The 14,060-nt window shown below is 49.7% G+C and overlaps 1 protein-coding gene and 1 long non-coding RNA gene across 7 annotated transcripts in view; one reads left to right on the top strand and one right to left on the bottom strand.

Moving 5' to 3' along the window:
- Positions 1 to 14,060, top strand: part of LOC310829487 — a 122,937-nt gene that overhangs the window by 26,372 nt on the left and 82,505 nt on the right. The gene's annotated exons all lie outside the window — the stretch shown is intronic.
- Positions 1,424 to 14,060, bottom strand: part of PLEKHA4 (pleckstrin homology domain containing A4) — a 49,686-nt gene continuing 37,049 nt past the window's right edge. For all 5 annotated transcript variants that reach the window (XM_083707861.1, XM_083707859.1, XM_083707860.1 and 2 more), the window contains 11 exons: positions 12,711 to 12,791; positions 12,451 to 12,600; positions 11,268 to 11,366; positions 10,573 to 10,675; positions 10,364 to 10,446; positions 9,382 to 9,495; positions 9,145 to 9,277; positions 7,855 to 7,910; positions 6,343 to 6,504; positions 5,443 to 5,611; positions 1,424 to 5,107 (listed from right to left, as the gene is read on the bottom strand). In XM_083707861.1, the coding sequence (XP_083563987.1) occupies positions 4,542 to 5,107; positions 5,443 to 5,611; positions 6,343 to 6,504; positions 7,855 to 7,910; positions 9,145 to 9,277; positions 9,382 to 9,495; positions 10,364 to 10,446; positions 10,573 to 10,675; positions 11,268 to 11,366; positions 12,451 to 12,600; positions 12,711 to 12,791 (1,716 nt within the window). In that variant the 3' untranslated portion in view covers positions 1,424 to 4,541. The remainder of the gene's footprint in view (positions 5,108 to 5,442; positions 5,612 to 6,342; positions 6,505 to 7,854; positions 7,911 to 9,144; positions 9,278 to 9,381; positions 9,496 to 10,363; positions 10,447 to 10,572; positions 10,676 to 11,267; positions 11,367 to 12,450; positions 12,601 to 12,710; positions 12,792 to 14,060) is intronic.

Raw genomic sequence — 14,060 nt, forward strand, 5'->3', positions numbered from 1 at the left:
CATTTCCTTTGTGTGTGGGTGTGGGTGTGCGTTTAAGGTTGCAATCCTATGAACATAGTTAGAGAGCTAGGACTGCAGTGTACCAGGGTCTACACAAAAGTAAGCTCCATTGAATTCAGTGGGACTTACTCCCAGGTAAGTGCAATCAGGGTTGCAAGTGCAAATGACTGCACTTTGGAGCAACCAGGCGTAAAATCCAGGTTCACTGTCCATGGTTGTGATTCTAAACAACACTTTTTACTTCCAAGCAGTGCCAGATTTACTTATAACCTAACAATAATAAATCGCCGTATAGCATATATTCAACACAAAAAACAGTGATAATTTGTTGTTGACAAAGGACAGCTGGACATATAAAGGGCCCCATTACCTTCAGTAGCTTAGAGCTTCATCAAACCTAAATCCAGCCCTGCTTCTAAGTAAATGTGGACAGGGTCAGGCAGCATCTTGTTTGGTAGAATATACAATAATGTATCTTTTTTTGCAGGTGTATTATTATGGATGTATTAGTGGATCCATACTGGACCATCCATATAGCAATCCATTTTTATTTTTTTTTTACCTTTCCTCCTATTCTTTTTTAAATTATGGGACTCTTCACGGATTTGTGTGATATCCTTGTGCAGGGGCTAGGCTAATGTAGTGAGCATGTTTTCTTTTCCTCACCTTTTCTCCAAGGTGGTTTCCCGCTTGCCTATTTTATCCTCACAACCACCTTGTGAGGTGGGCTGGGCTAAGAGGCAGGGACTGGCCCAAGGTTGAGTTTCATGGCTGAAGCGAGAGGGGCACTCTTCTGCTATAGTACAGCAGAAGCAAGACCAAAAAAGATGACAAAAAGCAGGAGGCTTGCAGTATGGAAAATTACAGGATGTAAGCAGAATATGAACTGGTTAGGTTTCGCAGGCGCAAATGCCTAACTGCCCCATTACATCCTGAGCACAGATCACAATTGTTTTGTGGTTGAAACACACCCTCTAATGGCCTGCTTCCTTCATGCCTCTGATGCACCAAATGGCCGACCTGAACACGGCCTGGCATGCCAGGTTAAAGAGGTGCTTAGCTCTGCTGCTTGTTTTCAGTCGCAGGCCCAGGATTTTCAATGGAAAAGGAGCACCCACAAGTTCCCTGCAGGACCCCCTCCTGCCCCTTAACAGATCAGTGTTGCAGGGATGTGCCCATTGGCTGTGCTGGCTGGTGCTGATGGGAGTTGTAGCTCTACTGCACCTGGAGGGCTGGCAGTTTCAATAATCCATAAAAACTGATCCCAGGGATGCTGGGAGTTGTAGTCCATCTGGAGTGCCATAGGTTCCCTGTCCCTGTATCCGCCACTCCTCTGCATTTAAATTATCACTCAAAGTGAATTTCAGCATAGTAGTATAAAGACTGGGCCTTGGAATAAATATATCAGGCAGACTCAGGGATGTATATTGTGTTAATCTTTTATTGAGTATACGAACTGGAATCTTTCACACGTGGGGAGCAGGCAGCCGCTAGTGTTAAAATGCAAAGGGAGGTGGAAGCTGCCTCCTTTGGGGGAGAAGCAAGTCTTCGTAGAGGGAATCCTCTCCCCCCCCCCCCCAGTGCTGAGATGCAGCAGTTGCCTTGGCAGACGTGCAGGTGGGTGTTACCGCAGGGATCCCTCGTTCAAGCTGCATCGCTCCGGCGTCCCTTAAGCTCTCTGGGGCAGGCCCAGGGTCGTGGCGTTTTGCTTTTGCAGTCCTGATTTTGGGTTTCCGCTTGTTAATTCTCCATGCCAAAGTCTACATCCAGGAACGTTACGGATTGCATTTCTTGGTGGGGCTACAAGCCTGGCAACAGAGCTGGTGATGGAGCCAGGGCACCTTGGCAGAGCAATGGACCTGCGCACTAGGGCTACGATTCACCAGTTAACTCATTCTGCATTGGCAGGGCACCTTAGCAACTGAAATCCCCTGTCCTCCTTCCAAATTCTGCAGCAGCCAGTGTCCCTCTCCCCACTGTTTCTCACAACCCCTCTTCTTCCCTTGCAGTTTCCCCTTCCCCCCATCACCTTGCCCAATCCACTCTCCCTTTCCCGCTGAGCTGCGTCTCTCTCTCTCTGCCTATCCAACAAGCAATTTTGTTCCAAGATGTGCCCTTGCCTAGCTTTGTGCAGCCCACACTGCCACACTTACCCTGGCATAAAAGTGAGGGCCTCGTTTTAAGCAGGCATTTTTCAACCTTCATATACCACCCCCTGCATTGGCTTGGATAGGCGTTCCACGGTGCCTCTCACATCACTGCCTTCGGCCAACCGTTCCCCTTCCACAAATACATGAGAAATAGCCCGGCTGGATCAGGCCAGTGTCCCAGCCAGTTCAGCATCCCGTTCTCACAGTGACCAACCGGAAGCCTGTGAGTGACACAGCGCTCTCCCTTCCTGTGGTTTCCAGCCACTGACATTCAGAAGTATCACTGTCTTTGACTGTAGAGGCAAAGCTTAGCCGTCGTGGCTAATAGCCATAAGATAGATGAATCTGTCTGATCCTCTTTTAAAGCTATTCACATTCTGCTTTCCCTTCTTTTCCCCTAATGTACACATTCCAACAACAGACACCTTCATTTCTCCCCACCCAATATTGTACAATTCTAGGAACTTGAATCACCCAGAGGCAGAGGATGCATTCACTATTTGCAGAGCGGGGGGGGGGGGGATTGCTGGCAATTGCTTTTTCTTAAAAAACAAACCCTGGCCCAATATACAACCTAAGGGCCTGTGAGCATTAGAAAAGCCTCTTACAGACAACCAGGGCAGAGGAAACCCTGAACACCTGCCGTTAAGGAGGGCCTGTGCAAATGTAGCCTAACAAATGCTGGAAACCCGATTTCCCTAGACCCATGAACCTGTTGCGTTTCCTACTCGCCTTCCGGGGGAGCTGCTCTGCCTGCCTAGATGTTCACCTTGCCCTCTAAATTCGCTGGCCTTGCAAGAGGCAAAAGCACAGGCTTTTACAAAGCCCCTTCTCTGATCGCCTGTGGCTATTACTAAAAACCTCCAGGCAACTAGGAAAGGTAAACTGGAAGAAAAGAGTTGGTTGTCTTTCTTTCAAGTGTGCACTGCTGAGGACCACAGGCGTTTGTGAGCAAGAACCCTAAACCATCTTTGTAGGCCAGTAACTTCTGAAGTTCTTAAGCTGCAGAGCTGAATTTGCATGGAGCAAGGCAGGCACTCTATCCGTATTGGGTACCTCAGGGAATGGGCTTGGGTGGATGTGAATCTGTAGGAGCCATAGGAGCCCACTCCTAGGAGCCGTGGGGGCTCCAGCCCCCACAATAAAATATTTGAGGGGGCCAGGCCTCCACAAAGTTGATTGGCCTTCCCATTCAAATGGTGTGAGCATTGCATCATTTGACTGATTATGTGGGGCGGGGCTTACCTGGGTCCCCACAATATTTTATTCAAGTTGGCTCCCCTGATGGGAGCAAATAGGGTGTCAAGATGGGCATGAATGGATATGGCTGCCTGAGTGTGTGTTTCCTATCATAAACTAGCAGTTATGCATCTGTAAGTGCAGATGCTTCATTTCTTTAGGAAAAATCCCCCCCCCCCGGCCTTCTCCTTGGGAAGGGCTAAATAAATATCTGCACCCGCCACGTCCTAGGGCCACGTTCTCCAACCTGATGCCCTCCAGCTGTTTTGGACTACAATTCCCATCTACCCCACAGCCAGAAGCATGCTGCTGGGGCAGATGGGAGCTGTAGTCCAGAACAGCATTAAGGGAAGCATCTCTGCCACCAACTCATTGTAGAGACCTGGGCAAGTAGCTTGACCTCAGGCACGGTTTCCGGAGGCAAACTAGGAACAAGTGAGAACTCTGCCATTCTGCCTCAGGGATTTGAATTCAGGACCCCCATATCCCTGCTGTGCTTCCACAGTCATGCCATTGTATAAGTCCCCCATCACTCTCATCCTGCAAAGGTTGTTGGAGGAGACGAGAGCAATGAACCCTGTCGAAGATACTCTCCTAAACTTGTGTGTGCAAGTCAGCGTGATAGCGATGGAATGGTGCATCTTGCCAGACTCGTGCTCTTGTGTGCCAAGACACGTGTAACATGTTCATACATAAGTGAGTGCATGCGCTTTGAGCAGGGAGGGCGGTGTTGCGGTTCTGATCCCTGGGATTTATAACAAGTTTTTTTTAATGATGCTATCTAGGGTTGGAGAGTTACAAAAAAAGGAGTGGAAGAGATGCTTAGTGGTATGGCATCTGCTTTCTATGCAGAAGTTTCCAGGTTCAATCCTCGTGATTTCCAGATAGGGCTGGCAAAGACTCCCTGCCCAAAATGCAAGAGAGCCGCTGCCAATCAGTGTAGACAGTACTGAGCTAGATGGACCAATGGCATGACTTGTTATAAGGCAGCTTCTCATGTTCCTATGGAAACGGTCGCTCTCAGCCTGCCAACTCTATGGGACTGAACTTATTCTTTTGCCATGTCCCTGTTAGAGAAAGATGGAGCCAGGCAGCAGGGCTTCCTCACCCGCCCGCCCCCCACTCTCAATCTTGGTCCTCCACCCTCTGGAGCTAAAAGCTGGATTTTACCAGGGTGACCCTGACAGGCTGCGCCGTCTCGCCAAGGCAGGCCACCACATGGCGGGACTGGCTCTCGCCTCTCCACTTCAGGCACCTACCATTGGCTGCACCCTGCCCGCCCACGAGGCTTTGCTCAGATGCCCAATTGGCTGTTCTAGAGATAGACAGGTGCTGGCTGGTTGGCTGAGGCAAAGGCGCTGCCCAGGGAGGACCACTGACTAGGGGCAGCTCTTCATTGGCTGGTTCCAGCAGGTGCGACTCCAACTGCAGAGTCTTGGGCTTTAAATGGCCCGCCTCCTTGGGAAGAGGAGGCAGCGGCCAATCGGATGCTTCTGAAGCACCCAGCACTCGATTGGTTGCGTGGGGTGGCCCCTGATTCGCTGTTCTGGAGTTATCGTGGCAGCTTGAGTTCCGAGCAGCTGTTTGGTCATGCTCAGATAGCAGAGGTCCACGGAGCTCTGGCTCTTTGGAGGGGCTGTCACCGGGGAGGCCGTGATGGTTCAGGCTTTCATGGGACACAGGGATATCGTCTAGGGAGGAGTGAGAGCTGGTCCTTCCTGGGGAGAAAGACGACATTAAGAATTCCCATCAACCACATGGACATGTGAATTCTGTGCACAGCAAACAGGAGATATTGGCATATATATTATAGAGTGGGCTGCTTAGCATTTGCTGCTGTTGTTGCGTTCCAGTAGAAGGCGGGGCAGGGACACCATCAGGCCCAGCAGCAGCTGGAAAATGGGGATTTTTTTTGGGGGGGGAGGGAGGTTGAGAATCGAGTGAGAAAGAGAGAATAGAAATGTTTCAGACAAATAGACTGAGTCCCACCCCCTGACTACCTGACCCTCCCGTCCCACAGACCCCGGAAATCCCCCACTGCCTCTCCTAGTACCTGCGATGCGCTTCCCCCGCTGCTGCGAAGCCTCTGTCGCCAGGGCGTAGGAGAGCTGGATTACTCGCTGTCGCTCCCACTCAGGGGTCGGGGGGCACCGAGGAGGCTTGAGTCCCCCAGTTTGCACGCCCTCCTTGGGTGATGGCTCAGGGGGGGTATTGGGGAGGGGCTGAAGGAGAGATTAAATCACGGGGAAAGGGAACGGGGCATGAACAAGGCTGTTCCCACCTTAGGTCAGAGCACGTCCCCTCGTTCACCAACCCAAATTGGAACTTAAGCACACCATGAAAATAATAACCTTCCCTGTGGTTTTAATTAAAGATGCGGATGACTCTTCTAAAACACACACATACACAATCCCATTTTGCTCATAGCTGTCAACCTTCCCTTTTTTTGCGGGAAATTCCCTTATTTTCAAATCTGAAAGTTGACAGCTATGATTTTGCTGCATAAAATGGCAGGAGTCCCTGATTTCAGCCTTTCTTTGGCCAAAGTCATGGCATCTCACACCACTGCCGGAGGAGCTCCAGCCCTTCCAAGTCCCCTCTCTCTCTCGGGACCCAGGAGTCCTGGCTTTCCTCTTCCATGCTCCAGCTGCAATGAGACTTCCCTCTCCCTCTTACATAACTCAAAGGTATATCTGCTTCCCAGCCACATTACCCACCTGTTCCCCGGCAGGAAAAACGAGGAACCCAGCCCCTCAAGCACTGCCCACTGGATGCAGCTCCCCTCCCCCCCCAGGCACCTGCCCTTCTGACCATACCCCTACCCCTTGTCCCAAGACATCCAGGGTCAAGGACGCGGGGCCTCCCTGTAGAAGGTGGCTGAGACCTCGCCCTTGCCTCTCGGCCCCTCCCCGCTGAGCGCTGGGTGCCCCCCTCCGAAAGGCTTCTCACCCACCCGGCTGGACCCGCGCTTGAGAGAGTCTCGCCAGTGACCCAGAGCGTTTGGCTGGGCAGCCTCTGATTTCCTTTTGGCCTCCTGGTTCCGCTGCATCCGGTCCAGCTGTTCCTGGGCACTCATGCGAGGGCGGCGAGAGGCGACTGCTTCTGTGGGGACAACCTAGATGGGATGCAAGATCAGGGGTTAGGAGATGCCGGCAACCAGTGGCCCTCGTTCATGATACCTGACTTCATTCATGACCCTGAGATTCATGACCCCTGAATCTAGCAGTGATCCGGAGTCGGAGGCAGCAGGGGCACTGGGAGGGAGCTGAGTCAGGATCAGGCCCCCTGAGCAGACTGCTGGATTCACAAGGCCTCAGCCTGCTCCCAACCTTTGTCGGAGCAAGCTGCTCACTGGGAGGTATCTGTGGTCTGGCAGCCTTGCTGCTTTCTGTTTGGGATCCAGCGTCAGACCAGAACACAATGCCCGTCTCCGGGTCCCTCCCTTTGCCACAAATGGGATTTTGCTTTCAACAACTGCTTATATGCTACTGCCAGTGTCCAGCCAGGCTGGCATTCTCTCACAGCATCCCGCCATCCTGGTCAGCCTCTGAAGTGTACGAGGTACACCCCAAGAGTCCTATCAGCCTCCCTTCTTATCCATTGTCAGGAGTGAGCTGGCAGTATATAACACCGTTGAAGTTAGAATTAACTATTTATTAGCAAGAACATGATGTGCACAGTCTTGTCTGAGTCTCAGGCCTAATGATCATAGCAGCTCCCCCCTCCCAGTTGGTCGGTTGCCGAGAGTGAAAGTTCCCACCTCATCACAGCCATTAGTTCCTTCCTCTCCAGGACTTTCCCCAAGCAATCAGAGACTACGCCTGCACGAAGCCAACCTCTCTTCCGCCCTCTTAATGCCTCTCCTGGTTCTGGGAGACCAGGGAGGAGGGAAGGGTTTTTTTGCAGCAGGAGGGGGAGACACCCTGGCTTCTACAACAGCAGGACTCCTCTCCCGCTTCAGCATCTGATTCTGAACTTCTCCCCACCTCTTCTTCCCAGGCTTCTCCCTCTGCCCACTCATCATCACCACCCCACTGCTAACCCCCTGGCTCTGAGCCTTCTTCCCTTGGTGGTTCCTGCCTGTTGAAATAGGTAAGAGTCAGGCCCGGGGTATTGCTTGGGGGCCTGGATCAGACCCACCCACCTGCAAGATGTCAATTAGCCACTCCAGTTTCAACAGGAGCCGCGAAGCTTAAATTGTATTTTTTAGGGAAAGCAGAGCATAAACATATTAATAAGTAATAAAACAAAGCCTTCCTTTCCCCTGTCGTGCACTAGAACAGGGATAGCCAACACAGTGCCCTCCAGAGGTGCTTGGACTCCAACTTCCATCAACTCCAGACAGCCTAGCCCAGCCAATGGACAGGGATGATGGGAGTTGTAGTCCAACAAGATCTGGAGGGGCACCACACCCTTGCATTGCATAGATTCTCTGCTGCCATGATTCTGAGGGTCCTCCGCATACCTTGATTATGCTGTGCTCAGTGTCTTCACAGAGTTTGCTGATGTGGCTCCCGTGATCTGTGAAGGAGGACGGAGACAGAGCATTCATTTGGAGGGTGCAGAACCCAAGTTTTCTGCTTTTCTCTCCTAGTTCCCACCTCTGTCCTGGCAGGGATAGGCCCTCAACGCAACTCAAAAGGCAGCTCTTATGCATTGCACTCTGTGGCAAGATCAGGGCAGGTTAAGCCACCAATGGCGAGCACCAATGGCGGAATCCTTGCTTGACCAATGGGAAAGCAGCACTCTGAAAGTGGGCAGGGAAAGGGAATGGTGAGTAATTCAAAAGGGAAGTAAGAGTTCATAGAATTATAGAATCGGGAGACTTGGAAGGGACACCGAGGATCATCTAGTCCAATCTCAACTAAAGCATCCAAAGTTTCACAACTAAAACTGTGAAAAGAATGAAGGGATCCGCCTTTCTCGCTTACCAGAAGCGCCCAAAACACACTTTGGGTTAAGAAGCAAATGTCAACTACCCAAGTCAACCCACACTGAAACTTGAGACCTGAGAAGGCACCCTTTTGTGTGTGCAGGGCCAGATTTAGGTTTGATGAGGCTACTGAAGGTAATGGGGCCCTTTATATGTCCAGCTGTCCTTTGTCCACAACAAATTGTCGCTGTTTTTTGTGTTGAATATATGCTATGTGGTAATCTATGGACCTAATAGGAATCTAAAGCCATTTGCCATGTATGTTGCCATGCAACCAGTCCATGCAGAATGTAGGCACCCTATTTTTAGACATCAGCAAACCAGTGATATTTTAGGGAGCAGGGTAGCAGGCGGGGCCCATTACTTGCATCATAGGAGCCTAAACAACACAAAACACTGTTGTTGTATGTAGGTTTTATTTTGTTTTTTTATCTTATGCCGTATTTTTCGCTCTATAAGACGCACCAGACCACAAGACGCACCTAGTTTTTGGAGGAGGAAAACAAGAAAAAAAAATTCTGAATCTCAGAAGCCAGAACAGCAAGAGGGATCGCTGCTCAGCGAAAGCAGCAATCCCTCTTGCTGTTCTGGCTTCTGGGATAGCTGCGCAGCCTGCATTCACTCCATAAGACGCACACACATTTCCCCTTACCTTTTAGGAGGGAAAAGTGAGTCTTATAGAGCAAAAAAATACGGTATTTTGTAAATGTCCATCCAATCTTTTTTCTTTAATTTTTTTGAGGGCCCCCAAGAGAGTGGAGCCCTAAGCTATAGCTTGTTTAGCTTATATGTAAATCCGTGTTCCTCCCGCATCTCACTCACCTGGACCAACCACATCCTTTGCCCTTACTTTCTCGGACTCTGCGGGCTCCCCGGAGGAATTGTATCGAGGTCGCCTGGTGGCATCCGACTGCCGTGACGACCCCTGTTGCCCTCTGCAGGAAGCGGGTGGACTCTGCCGGCAAAGAACACAACATCAGCAAACCTCAGTCTCTGCCAAGAGAAAGTGGGCAAGGCTGCAAGGAGGGAACTGAGGATGCTGTTGGGGCAGAAACTTACAGGCGGATTCATTGCCCGAGGGCTGTCCAGCTGGCCCACTGTGGCTGGCAAGTGGCTGGTGGTGGATTCGTGGAAGGACAGCGTGGATTTGGGAGGAGGAGATGGTTCAAACTCCTTTGGGCGCCCATAGAAAAAGGGTGAACATTATTAGTGATGCATCCTCAGTCTGCCTCTCTCTCTCTCTGTCTTTGTGTGTGTGTGTGTGTGTGTGTGTGTGTGTGTGTGTTATAGATAGACAGCTGTCAGGCGGGTACTTTCACTATTCCCCTTTTCAGCACCTGCTAAAAACAATCTTGTTTAGACAAGCCTACCCAGATTGCTGATGCAAGTTTAAGTCCGTTTTTAGTCTACGGCTGTTTTAACTTCTGAAAGTTTTAAATTGTTTTTTGTCAGTTGCTTTTTCTATTTTTGTAAACTGCTTTGAGCTTGTCTTTACAATGATGCTGTGTACATGAAATAAATATTGCAGTGGTACCTCTGGTTGTGAACGGGATTCGTTTCGGAGGCCCATTCACAACCTGAAAAGAACGTGAGTCACATCTGCGCGTCTGCACACATGCGGGTCGTGATTCGCCGCTTCTGCGCATGCGCGTGACGTCATTTTGCACACCTGCGCATGCACGAATGGCAAAACCTGGAAGTAACCCTTTCCAGTACTTCCAGGACGCAACCTGAAAACGCTCATCCTGAAGCAAACGTAACATGAGGTATGACTGTTTTTATCTAGCCATAAAGTAAGTACATAAACACAGACACACACACACAGACACACACACACACACACACACACACACACACACACACACACAGTTTAATGCCCAAATGGGCTTCTAAGTAGCTTACCAAAACCAGGGGCACCAATATTGAAATACAAAAACACCCACAATTAAAACACCGAACCCCTAACTTCAAAGTGCTTTGGAGCCCAAGGTCTCGATGGTGAAGCCACTGTACCATTTGAACCCAGAGACCAACCCCATACCTCCATTCCTGCACAAAGCTGCTGGGATGTGTGGCTTGGCCCCAGATGAGAATCCATGGTTGGTGTGGTAGCTGGAGACACACCTGCAATGGAGAGGTTCAGATGTTACAAACGAGGACTCATAAGGGGCAACACCTGCTAAATATCCACCTCCCTCCCTCTTCCTCCTCCTGGGCTGCCGGTTCCTAGGACAGTACTGCATTCAGCACCTGATCTTCTGCTTTCTAGGGCGTGGTGGTTGGCTGGGCTGGATCTCAGTCCTGCCAGGATGTCGTGGATCCTCCACAAATCTTGCTGGGCAGCTACTTGGTCCTAAAGAGGAAAGGATCAGACAGGTGGAGGCAACAGGAATCAGTGCGGAAAGATAGGAAGCTGCTTTGAACCAAGCCAGGCTATTGACCTGCATAGCTCAGGATTGTTGACACCAGGGCAGGGGGGGGGCGGGATTTGGGGCAGGACTTTTCCATTCCCAGCTCAGCAATGCAGGTCTGGTAAGGGGCGTGGCCTGGGGAATAGTCACAGATAGAGAGAGGTTTGGCCTGAAGCTCCCCATCTCTCCTTTACTTCAAGGGTTCAGGTAGGAGTTTTTCTTAGTCCTACCTGGAGATGCCAGGGGCAGAACCTGGGTCCTTGTGCATGCAGAACAGATGCTCTGCTGCTGAGCTGTGGGCCTGGGGTACCATGTTTCCACCACCTCCCAACACACACACATATATATATGTATGTATGTATGCACGGTTGACAAAATTGTCTTTATTTGCACAAAGTCCTCAGATTACAAAACCTGACTTCTCGGAGTACAGAATTTGGAGTTTTGTCACTTTTTTGCAGCAACTATGCACAGCCCGAATGCTTGCAAAGTACCACAAAAAAAGTGGTAGGGAGAGGTTTGGGGAGCACATACCTGGGGGTGCCCCACAGTCCGGATATGCTCCAAGGAGCCCTTCACCATCTGCAGGTCATTTTCCAAGGCGGCGTAATCCTCCCACGCTCGTTCACTGTCCTGAGTTGGGGAAGAACAAAGACTCAGCAGCTTATCCAGATCCCTTACGAAGTGCTGATTCACTGCAGATAAGGCCTGGTAAACCCCCGCTGCAGAATGTGGTCGTAGAATCCTGGGTGGGCTATACCGCTTCAGGTGAAGGATGCTATTTTTAATGCCTCCTGCCTAATATTTTATGAAAACACACACACACACACACAAGATCTGCAACAAAATGTTGCAGTATGGAGTGCTCCCACCCACCGTTCTGTGTGCAACTGCCCCCTAACAACAACAATAGTCACTCAGCAGTCAGTGGCCATTGGGCATTCTCAGTCCTTGTTTGGTTGTCTTGCGGTGCCCCCAATATGCATTTAAGTTTTCCCCTCCCAAAGTTTTTTGTACTTCTGTAAACTTGGTAAGCCTGCTGCTTCTTGTGCACAGAGGTTCTGGCCCTCTAAGTACCGGGCATGCACCTTTGAACATTGGTCGAATAGAAAGGAAAAGCAGGCACAGCAACAAAACGTTGCTGTGTATCCAGTGGGAGGGTGTTGCCTGAGCATTGTGGCTGAGGGGCTTGAAAGAAAAAAGTTGGCGTCAAAGGTAGGAGTCCCTGCTCTACGTTGGGTCAACTTCAGATTTCTCTGTCTTTCCAGTGCCGGACTCTGGTGCGAGAGAGGAGCATCCATTCAACCAGTCTGTATGCAAGGCAATTGGGGTAGGAGACTTCCTCATGCGACCAGGTTCTCAATTTGGCTTTGAAGGAGGTGAGAGGGGGCAATTTAAGTAGATTGACCTTTGCTGCAACTTGGAGGAATTTTGACGGGAAACCAAAAGGTGCCTCTGCCTCATCTGTGATCTGTAGTATTAACCGAGAACTGGAACGCGGGTGGCGTTGTGGGTTAAACCACAGAGCCTAGGACTTGCTGATCAGAAGGTTGGCAGATCGAATCCCCAGAGAGACGTCTTAACCCGAGGTACTATTTCTGGGTTAGTGGAGTCTGTAACCTGAAGTGTCTGTAACCTGAAGCGTATGTAACCTGAGGTACCACTGTACAGTGTTTTCTCAGCTCAGGCTCCCGGCATGGGAATAAAAGCAACTCACCAGCGCTAGATCGCAGAGGCGAGCTCGGGTTTGCACCAGTTCGTCTTGCAGCTGCCTTTGCTGGTAGCAGATTTTCTCCATCGTGGCGTCTTGGCCTTTAAACTCCTCCAGCCTCAGGCGTGTCACCTCCAAGGCTTTCTCAATCCGCTCCTGTAGAAAAAAAAAGGGCCAACCATTTCAACGTAAGCCAAAATAAATCAGATGGCTGGTTTAATAGCAGGAGTAAGGGAAAGAGGGAATAGTGGTAAAGTAAGACATACCTTTTCAGCCCGGAGCTGTGCCGTGTCCTCTTCGAGACCACGAAGCACCTTGTCCTGGCCGCAAAGTTTTGTCAAAAGAGCCTCGAAAGAGAAAGGGGGTGTAATTCTAAGAGAAGCCACCAGAAGGTGCTGCAGCACTTACAATCATGGCTTTATAAAAGCAGGCAAACCCACTTTGGGACAAATGTTTAGCATGGTGTTGTGAGAGCGCCAGGTTGAGAGTCCAGGGACCGAGAGTTGAGTCCGAGGAAGAGCCTGCACCCTGGCACCGCATATGCTTAAGACAGCCCTGGTGAGATTCTTTTTTTTTCCTGAGAGCTTCCAAATCAGAGATGGGTTACGCTGTTAACAACGTAGCGTTCCAAAGGCCAGTCAGTTAATCATTTAAATTAATAAACTCAAATTCTTACTGGACTAAAAATGAGATCCAAATTAATTCAGACAGATTTTTTTTAAAAAAAAAAAACCATAAGAAGAGCTGGATGAGGCCATATAAAACCCACAAGCAGGAGATGAGCACAACTGCACTCTGCCCATGGGATAGTAGCTCTTGATATCTTTGCCCTCCATGAATGTATCTAATCCTCTTTTAAAAACATCCCAACTTGGTGGCCTTCGCTGCCTCTTGTAAGAGTGAGTTCCACAGTCCAACTGTGTGAAAAATCACTTTATTTTTTGACTGTCCTGACCTCACCCAAGACAACAAAACATTGGGCACATCAGACTTACAGGGTGATTTCCCACCCTGTAAAACCCCAGGCGACTTCTAATGCTGTTAGAAAATTGACGTGTTGCAGCATGAAACCGATGCACACAGTTTTATTGGGGGGAATTATTCCACCTTCAGCCAATTTCAGTGTGTAGTAAAATGTCTCAAACAAAGCCTTTGTTTGAGTGTCAGAAGAGAGGCACTTCTCCGAGTTGGTTTTTGTTTGAAAATGTAAACTGAAAGTAGCAAAAATCTGGGGGTGTTCTTGACAGCTGTGCAGGTGACAATAAAACAAGCTGTAGGACTAACTCTCTGTAAATTTGGCATTGAGCAGTGACCCTACAGTGGATTCCAACCCAGTTTAATGTTAATTATTTTGCAGTGACCCCCACAGTGGATCCCAACCCCGTTTTCTTGGAAGTAGGTTTGTTACTTATTTTGCAAGAGATTTCAAAAATGAGCTTTCAAACACCGTTTTATAAATGAGGCATTCCTTCTTCTGAAAGATTGTCTCAACTTACTCGTAAGTCAAGGATGCAGGGACCTGTGCCCCTCCTGGTATTGTTAAACTACCAAGAGCCTAGGGCTTGCCGATCAGAAGGTAAGCAGTTCGAATCCCTGCGACGGGGTAAGCTCCCATT

The sequence above is a fragment of the Podarcis gaigeae genome (assembly GCF_964106915.1).
Source record: "Podarcis gaigeae genome assembly, chromosome: 13".
In the NCBI taxonomy this organism is placed as follows: domain Eukaryota; kingdom Metazoa; phylum Chordata; class Lepidosauria; order Squamata; family Lacertidae; genus Podarcis; species Podarcis gaigeae.